The 16626-nt window shown below is 32.3% G+C and overlaps 1 protein-coding gene across 2 annotated transcripts in view; it reads left to right on the plus strand.

The window, feature by feature from the left end:
- Positions 1–16626, plus strand: part of Fhos (Formin homology 2 domain containing) — a 151884-nt gene that overhangs the window by 120234 nt on the left and 15024 nt on the right. Inside the window, exons 6-15 of one of the 2 annotated variants that reach the window (XM_018453910.1) lie at positions 1165–1270; positions 4396–4906; positions 5147–5409; positions 5648–5779; positions 6157–6493; positions 7689–8322; positions 12791–12949; positions 13441–13623; positions 15437–15556; positions 16005–16139. In XM_018453910.1, the coding sequence (XP_018309412.1) occupies positions 1165–1270; positions 4396–4906; positions 5147–5409; positions 5648–5779; positions 6157–6493; positions 7689–8322; positions 12791–12949; positions 13441–13623; positions 15437–15556; positions 16005–16139 (2580 nt within the window). Of the gene's footprint in view, positions 1–1164; positions 1271–4395; positions 4907–5146; positions 5410–5647; positions 5780–6156; positions 6494–7688; positions 8324–12788; positions 12950–13440; positions 13624–15436; positions 15557–16004; positions 16140–16626 lie in introns of both variants that reach the window. The other variant, XM_018453909.1, reaches the window with a different exon arrangement.

The raw sequence follows: 16626 nt of genomic DNA on the forward strand, positions 1-16626 counted from the left end.
GCTGCGGGTTTCAACCTTCATCACGACCATGTATCCCTCGTATTCTTGCATATCCTTCGTTGTTAATCCGTACAGCTAATCGAATTTACCGTCGCGCAAATCAATTGCACGTCCGCCCCGTATCTAATCTAGTCGCAGGACGTCGTGTAACCGCATATATTTCATAATTGCTTCCACGAGGCACCGGATACCCAGTGCGAACCTCCACTTTGCTTCCCCTTTCGGCTAGTTTCAAGTTTCCCTCGCGGCACATAAATTGAGGAAACGCATCGGTACGAGTTCAATTTCGCTTCTTAATCCGTCGAGCTAATCGAGTCTATGTCGCGCCTAAGTCCCATGTAAACTTCTACCGCCTCACGGTTGGCGGAATGAGAAGTGGAAGAGGGGAAACACGAGAGAATACCAAAGTATACGCGAATCCCAGAGAAGTCCGACTAGATCGCGAACGGCCATGGCGCCGGCGTCGCGGCGCCTTGGAAACGAGGGGGTTTAATCAAACTTCGTAGATTTTCCATTATGCCCGCGACTTTGCGCCTGAAGCGGCATAACTAATTCCATTTAACCCTGGTTGCACGGTAGACCGGGTTGGGCTTAGGTGGTAATGTAGAGGTAAATCACGCCACCGTGACGTCGCTGTCAGGATCGGATATCAGCAGCTATATTAGTTCTTCCGTGTTTTCTCTGTAGTTTCTTCCAATTTGTTGGAAAGCTTACGCGTGTATCAGTAAAAATATGAAGATACTATGAGAATAAATTGAAATTTTTTTGAAAAACAATATAAAAATTGTTTTGACGTTCGTAAATAAATATTTAATGAAATTTTCTATTATATCATACAACGAAATTCGATAAGTAATTATAATAGTTGAAAGCTAAGGACTATTGATTATTTTTTCTGATCGATTTTACATTTATTCTGATGTAAAGTATAGTTACGCTCGTGACATAATGTTTAACATATAGTGCAATATGTTTTCAAGTTTTAAATTAAAAGCCTTTTGTTCTGATATAATTAAAAAGCATGTCTAGCTATAATAAATGTATCCAGGTCTTTAGGGAAACACTTCTGCAAATTGTTCCTATTTTAAAACATCAACACAGATTAATGTTGTTGTCTCATTCAGTTATAATTAAATTAACTTATCGCGAATTTCAATTTTCCAGGAGGACAAGGATCTGGTACACGAATTTGTGCAAAATGACGGACTCGCCTGCCTGATCAAAGTCAGCAGCGAAGCCGACCAGAATTACCAAAATTACATTTTACGAGGTAAATACTTTATTCATTTATTTTAAAATTGAAGATATTTACGTCCCTAATGCCTCCAACTTAATCAAATTTAAACCTTTTCTCACTTAAACGATTCCTTTACTATTATCAATAAAATATTTATTTCCTTAAAACGAATTGAGATTTTTCTATAAACATAATAGCAAAATGATATTTTCAAAAACAGTGATTTATTGATAAAAAATATTTTAACTTATAAAATTGAAAACTTTGTAGATTAAATGTATAAACAATTTTTTTTTAAATATGTGTAATAATACAGTCTTTTCTAGAGATAAAAGAATTATTAAGAAATACGTATACGACTTACATCCACTTTTTTCTAAAAATTATTATTCAAGAATTGTAACAACCAGGCCCGGTCTCTTCTACTTCGTTTATTAATTACGATCTCTGCGAAAATCCGCAATTAATTTTTATAACTTGTAATAAATAGCTATTGTTGTGGCGTACCGCTAACGAGATTCAATAATAATATCAGATGATGATTATTCTATAACTTCCGCAATAACAGCAGTCGGTGCATCCAATTAGACGGTAGGAAAGTCGTATCGTAAGCGAACCCGCAAATTGAGTTAAGAGAATGATGCGACCTTGCGTGGTACATGCACACCGAGATTTCATGGTAGACACTACGCTCTCTATGGACGCTCTCTATGCGCTCCCACTTTGCCGCAAGTAACGATAAGATAATACCAACGTAATGCAGCTAATGTTTAACGAGCTAGACATCAACGTCCTCATCTTTGCTTTTCCAAGAAGTACATGACGACGATGATATTACCGTCTAAAAGTACAGCGAGAGAGAAGGTGACACCAAACGCGCCGCGTTTACGAAAGCGTCAACACGTGGAAGCCACGGTGGCTTGCAGCTACTCGTCAAACCGCGATGTGTTGCGAATTATGAATGGCGCTCTTTGATCGTGCCTTTCGAGTGCGGTATCTTGGAATCGTGTTCAAGTACTTTGTAAACCACCAGCTTATACGCGAGTGAGCACGCTAATTTCATGTTGTAATCTTATAATGCATTCGTTGCGTTTGTCTCTGTATTAGAGGGAACTGAAACGAATCGAGAACTTATAATGAAGAAGTAGAAAATACGAAAAGCAAAGATTTTAGTATTGCAAATGCAATTTTGAGAAGTACGTTTTAAAATAAAATTAATGGATTTTTATTCTATTCGTATTTAGACATAATTTAACAATTTTTCCTTATTATATTATTTATTATTTCATGTATGTATCAAACAAGTTCCTATTATTAAATTCTTACACAATTTTCTTGTCATATTACAGTTTATAGAAGTTGCTTAATATATTTATAGTTCAATTTTTTATCTATTTTTATTATAAGTAGTTATATAGTCTCATCGTGAATAGATACTTTATAGTTTATTATTATATTACATAAATGATACTAAGCGCGTATGTTGCATTTTGCAATCCATTTATTTAAATATTACAAAATCCTGTTGCAACATATTAGTATCTGATACTTTGATTACGCGTCGCGTGATTTATACATCTATAGGCTTTATATATCTAGGCTTCTAATTAGATTTCGCATCATAACTTACGACCTATATAATAGTAATGGTTATCGTGGGACCGATGGAACGTGCTTTATGAACATTGTCATGGCTGGCATACGTCGTTGATACAAAGCATACGATCGCGCGAATACTAAAACTTTGATTATAGAGAATCAATATACGTAAACAGTCATTTTCATCGAGATAAAAGCCTTGTTTATTTAATTGCACTGTACAGCTTCCAAATTTGCATAGGTAGTTATATATTGATTGTATAACACATATCTGTACAGGAGTAAAAAAAAAATATTGCTAACTTTCTGTTATTTAATATTATTATTCAATATTATTTCTTTGATATTTTATGTGTAACATGATTTTAACGAAAATTAAACATTGTTAACATTCTCACAAACAAGATCGATTTAGTCGAATTAGATTTTGCACAGTTTGTTGCGATAGTAACTTATATATTTGTTTTAACAAACACTCACTAATTGGCTTTATGATTTAATGTAACCATCTGTTATTTGATTTGCGTATCTCATAAGTGACCTGGATTTTCGAGCGCATTTTATTTTCAAGCTACGCGCAGCCCATATATAACTATTATTCGACAAAGAGCAGGAAGGGGATTCCAATTTTTTTTTTCATTGTTTCTAATTAATCTTGGATGAAGCGGTTTCTACCTACGGTACATGAATGCTTTCTTCTATACTTTTTCGCACATTTTACATGCCAAGCGCGCCGTAATTTATTTAGAGCACAGTGTGGAGCGGCTTTCGTTGGAATATGCGTGTTTTAAGCGATAACGTGTAAGCGCAAGCATATTTTTGACCATAATATCATGTAGGATAAAATCTGAGTAAACCTATGAATGCGATCGGTGGAATTTGCCTGTTAAATTTCAGTCATGCCCATCTATGTTCGTAGCCCGAGTACGAGCCGGAAATCAGTTTCGTAAACAACGAAGCGCATGGTGTAAAAAATAGGTGACGTCGTTTTGGATTGAGCCGAGATTGATAGGTTTCGCATCGGTTGTAACGACGGTTACTTTTATTTTTCGTTGCATATCTACATCGGCAGAGGTCGTCGTTCTGATGTTTCCGTTTATATTTTTGCTTTCCGATAAAAATAGCGGGATGCCACAGTGCGAATTAAGAGGCAAGATTAATGGTTGTATATACAGTATACTACAGTATCAAGAGAGATTCAAAACCCTAGACAAAAAAAATGTCGATTAATGCGGAAAATATTCAACGTTATTGGAGAGAGTATTTCAAAAATATTTTATGACATCATAAAGAGAAGCAGTTATCTGTTTGCATAAAACTTTCTACCTCCGTTAACTTTCTAAAGTGGATGTTGAAACCATATTTAAAAAAATATTTAACTTTTTACTTCCCTTTTTCGATGTCTCGAGAATCTTTTGAGCCTTAATATTATTTGAGCTGCCATAAAATCCACTAGAGAGGTACATTTACGAACAACGGCTAAAGGCTCTTTATACGCGATTGTCTGGAACAATTTCGCCCTCCGTGTTTAATCTCGCAACTCGTTTGCATTCATGCAGCACTCGGCCAGGTGATGCTGTATGTCGACGGTATGAACGGGGTGATGGAACATGGGCAGACAGTGGAATGGTTATATACGTTAATTGCTAGTCGTTTTCGGCTGGTGGTGAAGACGGCGTTGAAACTACTGCTCGTGTTTGTGGAATACGTGGAAACAAACAGTCTGCTATTGGTCAGAGCTGTAAGGGCGGTCGATCAAGCGAGGGGCGTGGTACCGTGGATTAATGTAATGAAACTCCTGAAGGATTATGATGCCGCCGACACAGAGTTGCTTATATACGCAACAACTTTGATCAACAAGTGTTTGAACGGTATCCCCGATCAAGACACATACTACGATCAAGTGGACTGCCTGGAGGAACAGGGTATGGAGGGCGTTATCCAGAGGTACATGTCAAAACAGGGCACAGATCTCGACCTGCTCAGGCAGTTTCAGATTTACGAAGCGGTACTGCATCACGAAGATGGAGACAGAGGATCGCCTATACGCCAATTGGATGACAATATAAGGTAGGTAGTATCACAATTTGACGTTGAGCGTAATATGATTTAATAAGATTCACATGGATCTTTGGAACATTTGGATAAAAATATCATTGAATAAAAACATTGGATAAAAATGTGTAATTTAGAAGAAGAATGAAAAATCTTACGCAAATATTTAGAGAAACATTTTGTTTCATCTTATAACAATTTTATAATAATTCGGTTGAGATATTTCTAATCCGATATTTCTGTTTGATTGCGTAGAAAAACTTTACGAAACCGAAAGTCTCTAGTGGATTCTCACGAAAGGCGAAAGTCTCGGAGGCATTCTACGGGTAATTCACCCCTGTCAATGTCTCTGAATGCACGGCTGAGTCCACGATTAAATCATTCTCTGGGTGTGAGTACGTTGAATAACACCTTGAATTCAAACTTACCAGATGATGACGACGAATCAAGTAGTTCTCAAAGTTCTCAGGGTCATCTAGGTGAAGTTCAACTCAATGGTAGTTACAAAGAGAATAAAGGTAATCATTTCTTTTTTTTTGATAATAGAGTTTTTAATTTAAGTCAATTATGTGTTTATATCAGAAAGAAAATTTTTTTAATAACTTTTATACACAATGGAAAGAAAGTTTAACTCATATTTTGAGAAAATTTGCTTATATTTAATCTGTAATAAATTTAATTTGAACACTTAAAACGTGTTAAGATATACGTAAGTGATTCGCTTTAATGAAGAAAACATAATTTTATGTGTTTTAGTGGACGTTGGTGTTACACCAGCGCTGAGACGACGAAGAGAACGCGCGGAGAGACAGAGGAGTTTCATTAGAGAGCAACAAGAGGCTACTGCAAACCTGAGAGCTTCGCTTGGTCACACCGATGATCAGGAAAGTGAGTACGATCACTTAAAATGCTCTGTATGGATATCTTTTTATCATTCTCGAATCTAATTTATTTTATTCCCAATTAAATTTCCGATTATCACTGATACGATTCACATTTTTACAAGAGAAAAATCTTATTATCATTTAATTTTATAATTTCTATGTTTATTTAGAAATAAATAGATTAAAAATATATATGTATGTGTTAGAAAATGAATATACATACAATTTTTTACAAAATATATCCATTTTGTGAAGTGGTGGATTTAATAAAATAAATTTTTTAATTTCTTATCCATAATACACATTTTTTTTTAAACAATATGCATCTCGGGAAGATATTCCATCGTTACAATAAATATTTTTAACCTTTTGCTATTAAAGGTCAGTTCGCAACAAACAGTCTACGATATACAAACGGTATCTCTTATGAGAGGAACGCTGATTCTCCTTCGAACAAGTTGTCCAGAACGAACAGCAGAAAAGACTTGACGCCCTTGATGAATGCCGCGAACAAGCTCGACTCGGAGGAGAAGAAACCATGGTACGGCAAAAGTCCCAACGAAGGTGTCGAGTACAACGAGAGTAATCACATCGACGAAGACGAGGATCGTCGAGTGGTTCTACAGCTTAAGAGGGAAGGAACTGTCAAGGATCTCACTCAGAAGTTGGCAGCACAGAATCTTATACCTAGCAGCCCTGTGGAGGAGAAAGTTTCCAGGTAATTTCGGGAAAGGCGCTGCCTTTATTTCAAATGCATGCTACTCAATTGATTTATCCTCTGCATTTTGCTTCTATATTTGTATTTGCGAAATTTCAGAATACAAACTCTTTATTAAACCGACATTATAAAAACATAAAAAAATCATAAAGTTTATTAAATTCTGAAATCATTTATATCAGTGTTTTTAAATATTGAAAGTTGTACTGTCTTTGGCAACTAAAAATACTAACTGTAAAATATTGTCGATTTTCACTTAATTTCAACTAATGTTGTTTACAAAATAATAACTTATAACAGCTTGCTCCTTGTAACTACTTGTCCCGGTCAATTTAATTTGCATTTTACTAAAGTTTTCTTTATTAAACATGAAATGTATTGTGTTTGAACGCAAAAGTCAGTTTAACTTTTATTACAGATAAAAGTGGAAAGTAGCATATAAGGATAGCGCGAAATATTGACAACAGCAATGATACTAGAAAGCTGGAAAAGTCGTATGAACTTTGTACCTTAGTCCGAAATTCTACCGTTAATTTTACACGGGATATTGCCAGAGTACAACGTTTCATATAAAAGTTATTTCTTCATCGGATTCGAAACTTTCTACAGATCGATAAGAAACCTTATCTTTTGTATTTTGTCTTCAGATAATCTTTAAATATATAAACTAGACGGTTGATAAATAATATTACTATAAAATGAACCTTATTTGAAATATTATAATGTGATATTAATAAATTAAATTATTAGAGAGACAAAATTTATTGGAATGCTTTCGAAATGGTCAAATTATATAATAATACACATACTATACATACATTTAATTCAAATAATTCTAATTTTTGATATTATAAATGTATAAAAGTTTATATTGTCAGAATTGTCAGAATTAAATGTAGAGATTATTTCCGTGTTTAACAAAATTTAAAGCTACAGTAATTACATTGGGTTTAATTCTTGTATATAACAATTAATTAACATAATTAAAGTAATTCAGAAATTCAATATTGGATAACAATATGACAATTAAATCGATAACCACATGTGTCACTAATTGTATGTTTTATTTGATTTTAATAGCTTATCTAAATGTAGCTCGTTTCCCATTTCCTATCTTTTATTCTATAAAATATACTATTGTTAGCATTTACTATACAAAATATATAATTTAGGCCATTTTTACGCATGTCTGTAGGATAGGAGATATGAGTGGGTTGATCTCGAAGGCAAAAGAAGGTCTAGCGAAGTCGAAGTCAAAAGCGGACGTACTAAAATCGCCAACCAGCGATAATTTGCCGAAACTGCAGGAAACGAAGAAATCAGAGAATGAACTGCACTGGGAAGAACTGGTAAAGAAACTGAAGAGACCATTGGCACTTTGCGACTTGGATTTCACTGATCTAAATTCCGAAGATGAGATCGATGTGTTGGGATCTGCTAATGTGACGAATGGAGTGCCACCGCCGCCACCACCGATGGCACCTTCAAATGGAGACACTTCGGCACCTCCGCCACCGCCGTTGGGAGCGAGATTGCCACCGCCTCTTCCTCAGGGTCCCCCGCTGCCATTCGGTGTCAGCTTGAAGATGTCGAGGCCATCGCCACTAACTAACGAGACCAGTAACACGCCAAAGAGTCCGCCATCGTTGCTCGCGAAGAAGAGCAAGAAGACGGTGAAGCTGTTCTGGAAGGAAGTACGAGACGATCCCAACATTCTTGCACGGCTCGACAAACACAAGATGATCTGGGACGAACTAACGCCTGTGGCCGTCGACACACAAAAGCTCGAGCATCTTTTCGAGAGTCGCGCTAAGGATCTCATCACCAAGGTGAGTGGTCTCCATGTACGACTTCTTTTACGCAAATCGTTGTTGTTTTCGTTATACGAATGCAACGAACCGCGAGTTTCACCGTTTCGAACGGACGGTTGAAGGGAAACACATAAAGGGAACAACATAAAGAACAATGCTCGTTTAAACGAGGTCTACCCTCGACTGCCTTTCGCAGTGTACATTGTAATTTTATACGATATTCTTTAAAATTTTTAACGAGGTAAAAATGGAAGTCATATTTCGCTATGTTATTTATTTAATTTTATTTGATGTGTCTTCTTTAAGCGAGCTTTATTTATCGTTGAGATAGTAATGACTATTATGGCTAGTTATACTAACCATAACAAAACATTTGAAGAAATTTCTGAAGGAAGATTAATAATGACATTTAATAACGCATAAGAAAATTATAATTATAGTTTCCAATTTACTTTTATGTAGTAATTCGTACTGATTTGCTTGTAATAACAGCCGTTTTGTGATTCGTTAATTTTGTAGCAATATGAAAAGCGAATATCCGATTTTGATTTATGCAAGATTGTTCCAAAGACCTTTTCACAGAACTAAAATTCCAACATACACAAAGCATATACCCATAATCTTGTGTACATAAACATCTCTGTTGCATCTAGCAGGTTAGGGTTGCAACGCGTTTAAAGGGGATAACATCTTTCTATCTCGTCTGCTTAATTACTTTTAGAAATGCTCAAAATTATTAGGAAGAAATTATCATTTATTTATAACTAATAATGTAATTGTAAATTGACATGGTTACAAAGTGGCAAAAAGAAAAATTTTTATTTTCATTTTTCATTGGCTGTAGCGTAAAAATAATTACATTCAATATTCCAATTACAATGACTTCATATATATAAGAAAGAAAATATTATATTATATTACTTTTTTATATTTTTTATATTACTTTTAATATTATAATTAATATTAAATATTATTTTACTTCTAAGTTACCAGAGATAAAGTATAGATATTATACTCTAGTATGTTAATCGATTTTTACAGATATGTGACCAAACTAATCAAATCTCGCCAATTTATTTGATCAATTTATTTGATCTGGGTTATAATAATTGTGTCATCAGATAATTTAGTAATTATTTTTTCATTAGGTGAAACTGATAGTATATTAATTAATTATTTTCTGATACTGCTTCTTCCTACATTAATCTTTTTGAATTTATCCTATTACTTTCCAAATATTAAATAGCTTTTGGAGTGTTTTAAAAATAAATAAAATATAAAATATTATAACGTTAAAATATATGTATATATTGATTTTCATAAAGTTTCTTTTCTGTCTTTCTCTTATGTTTAAATTTATATAATTTTAAAAATAAATAAAATTTAATCTTATTATATAAGTTTTTAGTTTATGACTTTAACTTCTTTTGAATACATTGGATTTTTTAAAACTATAATAAACGTATATGATCATTCATAACAATTTTACATCTGATGAGGAAATATAAAGTAGAGAGAAAATATTGTAAAATATAAGAGAAAATATATATGGTGACGTGTACTACTAATTCTTCTATCATATATAAAATATAGTCACCATATGTATAATTTACAACGCGATTTTACACATAAACACATGCGTACACACATATGCGCGCGCGCGCCAGAAAACCACAAAAATTTTTCATTGGCATTGTACCGAAGCATTGCAATCGAGGAGAGAATATCGTCGTTAATTATCGCAGTAATTACACGGCGCGGGTATATTGGTTTCCTCTCACCTGTGTATTTCACGTCTATGAGCAACTAAATCGCAGCAAGAGATATTGCACGGTAGAGAGACTGCGACTGGGTTGCGCGTATTTTTCGAGTGTTACTGAAAGCTGCCGCATTATTTTTGCGTTCCGGTTGTTTCAAACACAGGCTCTTTCTCGCCCTTTGAACCCGCTTAGCACACCGATAATTACAGTCGACCTACGCTCACATAAAAAACAACGAAAAAAGTAGCCGCGTGCCAAGAAAATTATAAATCTTTTGGCGACGAAACAAGAGTGTAAACGGAGCAAAATTATAAAAGGGAAACTCGCCTTCGACGCAAATAATGACGTTATGCACAGTTGCACTTGTTCCGTAATATTAGGACCATGAATGCTGCATGTTCCAAATTAATAGAAGAAGAGTCAGGTAAATGCTATACGAACTGTGCCATATAAGGACAATTGTACAGAAAACTTGATGAGATCAATTTAAGTAACGAGATGATGCAATAGTAACATAACAATAAAGACTTTAATTTGTTATATTTACTTATAGAAGAGACGAAATTAATTTTTTCGTGATAATGGAAAATAAATATTTTTTAATATCACAAATTAAGAATTTATAACATGTTATTACAAATTTGATTGAATTTGTTATGTTTTATCTCAAAGATTTTTAATGTATTTTTGCTATTTATTTCTGATTACTGATTTTTTTTCTTGAAAATAAGGATTTTTCGTAAATTTTAAAAATTAATTTTTTTACATTATATGTATTGAAAGATATATAACTTATTGTTAATACAAAGAGATATTGAGATTATTAGATATCAATATGCATTAAAATTAAATCGATGTCTTGATTTAATCCTTAGCTTTCTTTTACAAATAATAAGCAATGTTGATAAAATCATTTTGTGATTCTTATTTATATACATATAACTTTATACGAATTTTATTATGATTTTATGTCTTTAATATTGTTTTTAATAGATGAACAAGTTAAATGATATTTATATTTTTATATTTTTTTTTCTATACAAAAATAGTGTTATCAAAATTGGTAAAATTTTACTAACGTCTATAAATCAATATAATAGTATATGATAAATATATTATTTCTTCTATTTTATTACATAGAAGGATGTGAAATGAGAAACTTACTTTAAAGTAAAGTTTAATTCTTATTAACTTTCACTTAGTTTTATGTTCGGCCACATATGTATGTGTGGTTATCGAATAAGCGCTGTATAACGTCGGCTAATTTAATAACGTAGTTAACCGTATCGCGTGAGGATAACGGTTATGATAACGATCATGAATAACGATTATGACGACGGTCGGATAGTAGTAAGGGTGGTGATAGTGATGGTGGTTTACTGAAATACGACTAATTATCTTCTTGTATTCTTGGTAATGTTGTTGGTGCTCGCACGAAAAAATATGAACGAAATGGCATGCTGGAATTTTACAGGAGGTGAGTCTTAATTCTTTAACTTTCGGCGTTGTTTTATTGATCGTTAATATAAATGCATGCGTTCTAAGTGCATTTACGAATTACTGGTCCAATCGATTTCATGCTGTGACAATGATGCATTAATTAATAAAGATTTTGCTGAAGGTATTTCTTTCTTCAAGGAGACTGCTTCACATACTTTGTAAATCGCTGTTGTTATCTCTCTTGGGTTGTTATTTTACTGTACTGTACTGGAATTTTTTTTACTGTAATTGATCAATTTATTAAGGATCATTAATAAAAGATGTTTCTTCTAATGCTGTTATGACAATACCTATAGTAATTATGTTAATAATTACAATCTTTGCTTTCATTTCATTATTATATCGACTTTTATAGCAGATAAACTATTTTGTCAGTGACTAAAACGATTTACGAATTTTACGTTGTCTGTACAGTTTTAAAAATCTAATATAAAAGTTTTTATCCTGTATTTTTATTCTTAGGCGATTTTTATTAAACTGATTTATAATTTAAAAAATTAAATAAATGTGCAACTGGCACTAAAATGACAAATTCTAAATCTTTAGTGTCTATTTCGCTTAATATAAATTTATGTGTTTTCAAAATTTTATAAAACGTTTTATTTTTCGATATACTTTTACTTGAGATATCATTTTAAATTACCTGCTGTTATACAATATAAGTGTTATACAATACGTTATAACACTTTAGTATTATAATACATTTTTTAATTTTATTTGTATTTATTCTACCTAAACCATAAACATTTGCATAATTTATTTGCATTGGACATTATGCACATATATTTTTTGTAATAAATGAGTGTAAATTCAAAAATGATAATTTTATGATTTTATCGTGTAATATTTATTATCTATTGGAAATTGTTTGGAGAAATGTCATCTATAGATGATTTCGACGAACATCCAACATCGTCCGTACACGTATATATCTTCACTTGCAATCAAAAGAGAATGGCTGTATTTATCCCATTCTAGTGGCGTATTTTCAATATATTCTGATGCTACGTTTTCACGAATCTGTGTAACGTTCGAATGTTTGGTAGTTTTTTATGTGTTTTCATGTGTTTTTATAGCGGAGTATTTTTGTTGCACGGTAAAAGATACTAATCGTACCGCAATAACTCCAAGTGCTACAGAGTAATAACGAAGAGAATATCGAAGTCATATCACGCGCAAATATTTTGATATAATCGAAAATTTTTTGTTTGTTGTTGGCAAAACAGAAACAGCAGGAGATGAACAAGAACAAGGAAATTATTGTGCTAAATCATAAAAGATCAAACGCCATCAACATTGGTATGACGAAACTACCGCCACCAAGATCCATCAAGACTGCGATTTTGAAAATGGATGCTACAATCATGAATAGAGAGGGTATCGAGGTGAGAATATGGCTGTTTTATTTTTTATCTTCAATTTCTATTTCTTATTCGCATTCAAGAACTGCTAAAAAGATTAGAAAACATTTCTTATATTTTTACATACAATGCAGATTTTGAAAAGAAAAATGCGAGCATATACAATGCTTGACAGTTTTGATATTTTTTTAGTAAATTATTCAAAAATTTTTACAGCAAGATTAATTGTCATTATTTTTCACTCTTCATTCATTTAAACTGTGTAGTGTGTCTACTTAAATTATATTTTTAATCGATTTTTCAACTTTTATTCGTATAAATCATGTCGATCCTGCTTAATTTACTGGCTAATAAAAAGCTTTGAAAATTTTTAACTTTCTGTTGACGACCAATCCTGAAGTTTAGTTGAAATGCACTTATGTATTCTAGTTTCGAGTTTATTCTAATTTCTCTAATTTTAGATTGATTTCTTTTTTTCGTTTGTTTCCCTCCTTTTTCCAAAATCCCCTCAACAGAAACTCCTAACGATGCTACCTACTAAGGAAGAAAAGTCCAGGATACAAGAGGCACAGGCTGCCAATCCTGACCTTCCCTTAGGATCGGCTGAACAGTTCCTTCTAACTTTGACCTCCATCTCGGAATTGCCAGCAAGGCTAAAGCTGTGGGCATTCAAGCTAGACTTCGAAAATTCCGAGAAAGTAAGTCTTAATATTATATTATGTATTTTTAAGTAAATACACAATTTAACAGTAAACTTTTTAAATTTCTGTTTTTTAATTATTGATTTTGCATATAAAACTATTTGCAATAGGAGAATTTAATGTTCTAGTGTCGATAATTTGTAATCAAGCGTTTTTTTAAGTAAAATATTATTGTTTAGTAAAAGATTATTTAATTAAAAAAAAATTTTAATTTTATCGTATCTCAATTAACAATATTACATGATAAAAAATGTCAATAGAGTCAATAAATGTCAAAAACTTATCAATAGAGGTAATATCAATAGAGGCGTATAAAAAAAAACTTCTACTTTTTTTTAGAAGACAATATAAATTTTTTTTTTATTTTTTTCTAAGTAAAACTTGATTTTAATCTCTTGCCTTACGCCTTAATTTATGATCACGCGTGTCACTGTTAGAAACATGATCGCTTGCGCATCAAACAGTATCTAATAATACACTTAATCTTCCTTTATTGATCTTCTGGAAGCCAACGGTATATCATGATAAAACTTTAAAATAATAATTCTAAAATATTAATTTTTTACAAGACATCAAATGTTCAACAATAATTTCTAATATTATTTCAAACAATATATATAATATATAATATAATTTCATTAATTTTTTATGAATATATGTTTTTACATAAATTTTATAATATAATAAAACGGAAAGACAAGATACATAATAGAAAAAAAATTTTTAAGAATTTGTAAATATAATTTTGTTAACTATTCGGAATAATTTTTTTTATGCATCCTACTTGTAATTTCAATTTGAAATTATATATTCGTTAGATACTACTAATACATAATAATAATTAAATCGACTTTTTATATTTATTTTCTTCTTTTCCCTTTGATTTCGAGCGCGGATTTCATCGCGATTATCAAGGTACGATGGAAAGGAATGTTAGCAATGTAAGGGCGGAAGTCGGTAGAAGAGCATTCTTGACGTATTTCTTCGACGACAAAATGGCAAATTCCGATATTGTACTCGAAGAGAGGTCATTCGACGACCCGACTTTCTTGGTATCGTTCGATTGTAACTGAAGCGTGAAATAGTTCGTACCGGGAAATGAGAATCATTTTGTATCCACTTGTGTATGCTTGCAATATGCGATATGTTATTTCTCAGTCAAATCGATTAATCCAAAAATACGTGCAAAGGAATATCGATAAAGTTAATAAAAACGTTTTTAGATCCGAATTATTACATAGATAATAAAAAACAAAAAATTTCAGTTTTAAATTAAAATGTTGAGTTTAATACTGAAATAATTATACTTTAGCTATTCTGTTTTTACGCTTTTAATTATATAAATTCTAGAGACCTAATCAGAGTCAAGACATGAAACAGTCACTTTGATTGGTCCGCCATATTTTGACAATTACTGGGAGAGAGAAAGAGATAAGGAAAAGATCGAATAGAAAAAACAAGTGAAAAAAATAATAAATGTATGTCTTTTTCTCTCGCGCGTGTTTTGATAAAACTAGAAATCCTGTATACAAAATGTTGTTCATGTCTACAGACTGTGATTAGAGTGTCTCTAATAGATTTAATATGTATGAATTTTGAAAAAAAATTTCGAAACATACGCATTACAAAAATATTTTTATAAAAATAGTCCTTATTCTGGTTTTCGCTTTTAGTTAAAATATAATAATCCATGAATTAACAGCTTCTTTCAATTCCCATGCAACTATGAGATACATGTTTATGAAAATCAATGATACAAATTATGAGTTTCGCGAGGAAATAAAAATGGGGCGGTTTTTGTAATTTCTAGGAAATCGCAGATCCTTTAATGGATTTGAAACAGGGTATGGAGACTTTGCGAGTGAATAAAACGTTCCGTGGGATTCTAAGCACACTCCTTTCGATCGGGATATTCCTCAACGGAAATGAGGTAGGTATTGAATGCTAGCCAAATGATATATCCACTGTCTCGAGATCGTAACAGCTCAAAATCTGACGATATCGATAATTTAGTTCTAACTACTGGTTGGGTAGGATATCTTTCATGCTACTTGGCTGACTGCCACATTTTTTTGAAAACAATCTCGGTTTAATACGGAGTTTTGCTGCAATCACGATCCACTATTTATCCTCGGAATAGCGCCAGAATTTTCAGAAGTTTTGACGGAATATCCACTATATTAAAAAAGTTCTAATGTATTTTTCAGCAGCTAGATTTGCATCAGATTAATTTTCGAGCGACGCAATTATTTCATAGAAATTTCTCTATCATGTAATATAAAAAATCTATAAATAAATCTAAATATTTACGAGCGTCGAAATGAGACGCGCTATTTTTCGGACGTCGTGTCACGACGGAAGGTATCATCCTTTTTCAGGTGAAGGGCTTTCAACTAGAATACCTCGTCAAAGTACCTGAAGTGAAGGATACGGTTCACAAACACTCGTTGCTTCATCATCTTTGCCACATGGTGATGGAGAAGTTTCCGGATTCTACGGACCTCTATTCCGAGGTAAGAGTCAGTCAGTACGATCAAAACTAGAGAGAACTTTGCTTTGTCGTGATATCACGGTTGTACTATTATATATTTATGAAATGGAGACTAAGTTCATGTTTCAGAGAGCTCGTGCTCTCTGAAATTTTTTTGTTACGCGATTTTATTTTATTCCATCATACAATCGTTTATCTCCTCCATATTTTGTTGAATCTTTGGATATATACTATCAAAGATTAATGTGATGTAGTTTAAAAAAAATAGATTGAAAGAGATATAAATCGGATTAAAATAGAAACAATATGTTGCAATTATAATTTTCATATAATTTACGCGAATACAACATTTTAACTACATATAAATACACGACTCATTTGATTTAAAATAATTTTTATAGAAGGAATAATATAAACATAAAATAAAGAAAGAAGCAAATACTTTTATGTGTCTCTCTCAGATAAATATTAAACTATGTTAATCTTTTCGTATATTTCTTGAAGACAAT

This window comes from Mycetomoellerius zeteki, unplaced genomic scaffold (genome assembly GCF_001594055.1).
Source record: "Mycetomoellerius zeteki isolate Tzet28-1 unplaced genomic scaffold, Tzet1.0 scaffold415, whole genome shotgun sequence".
Classification (NCBI taxonomy): domain Eukaryota; kingdom Metazoa; phylum Arthropoda; class Insecta; order Hymenoptera; family Formicidae; genus Mycetomoellerius; species Mycetomoellerius zeteki.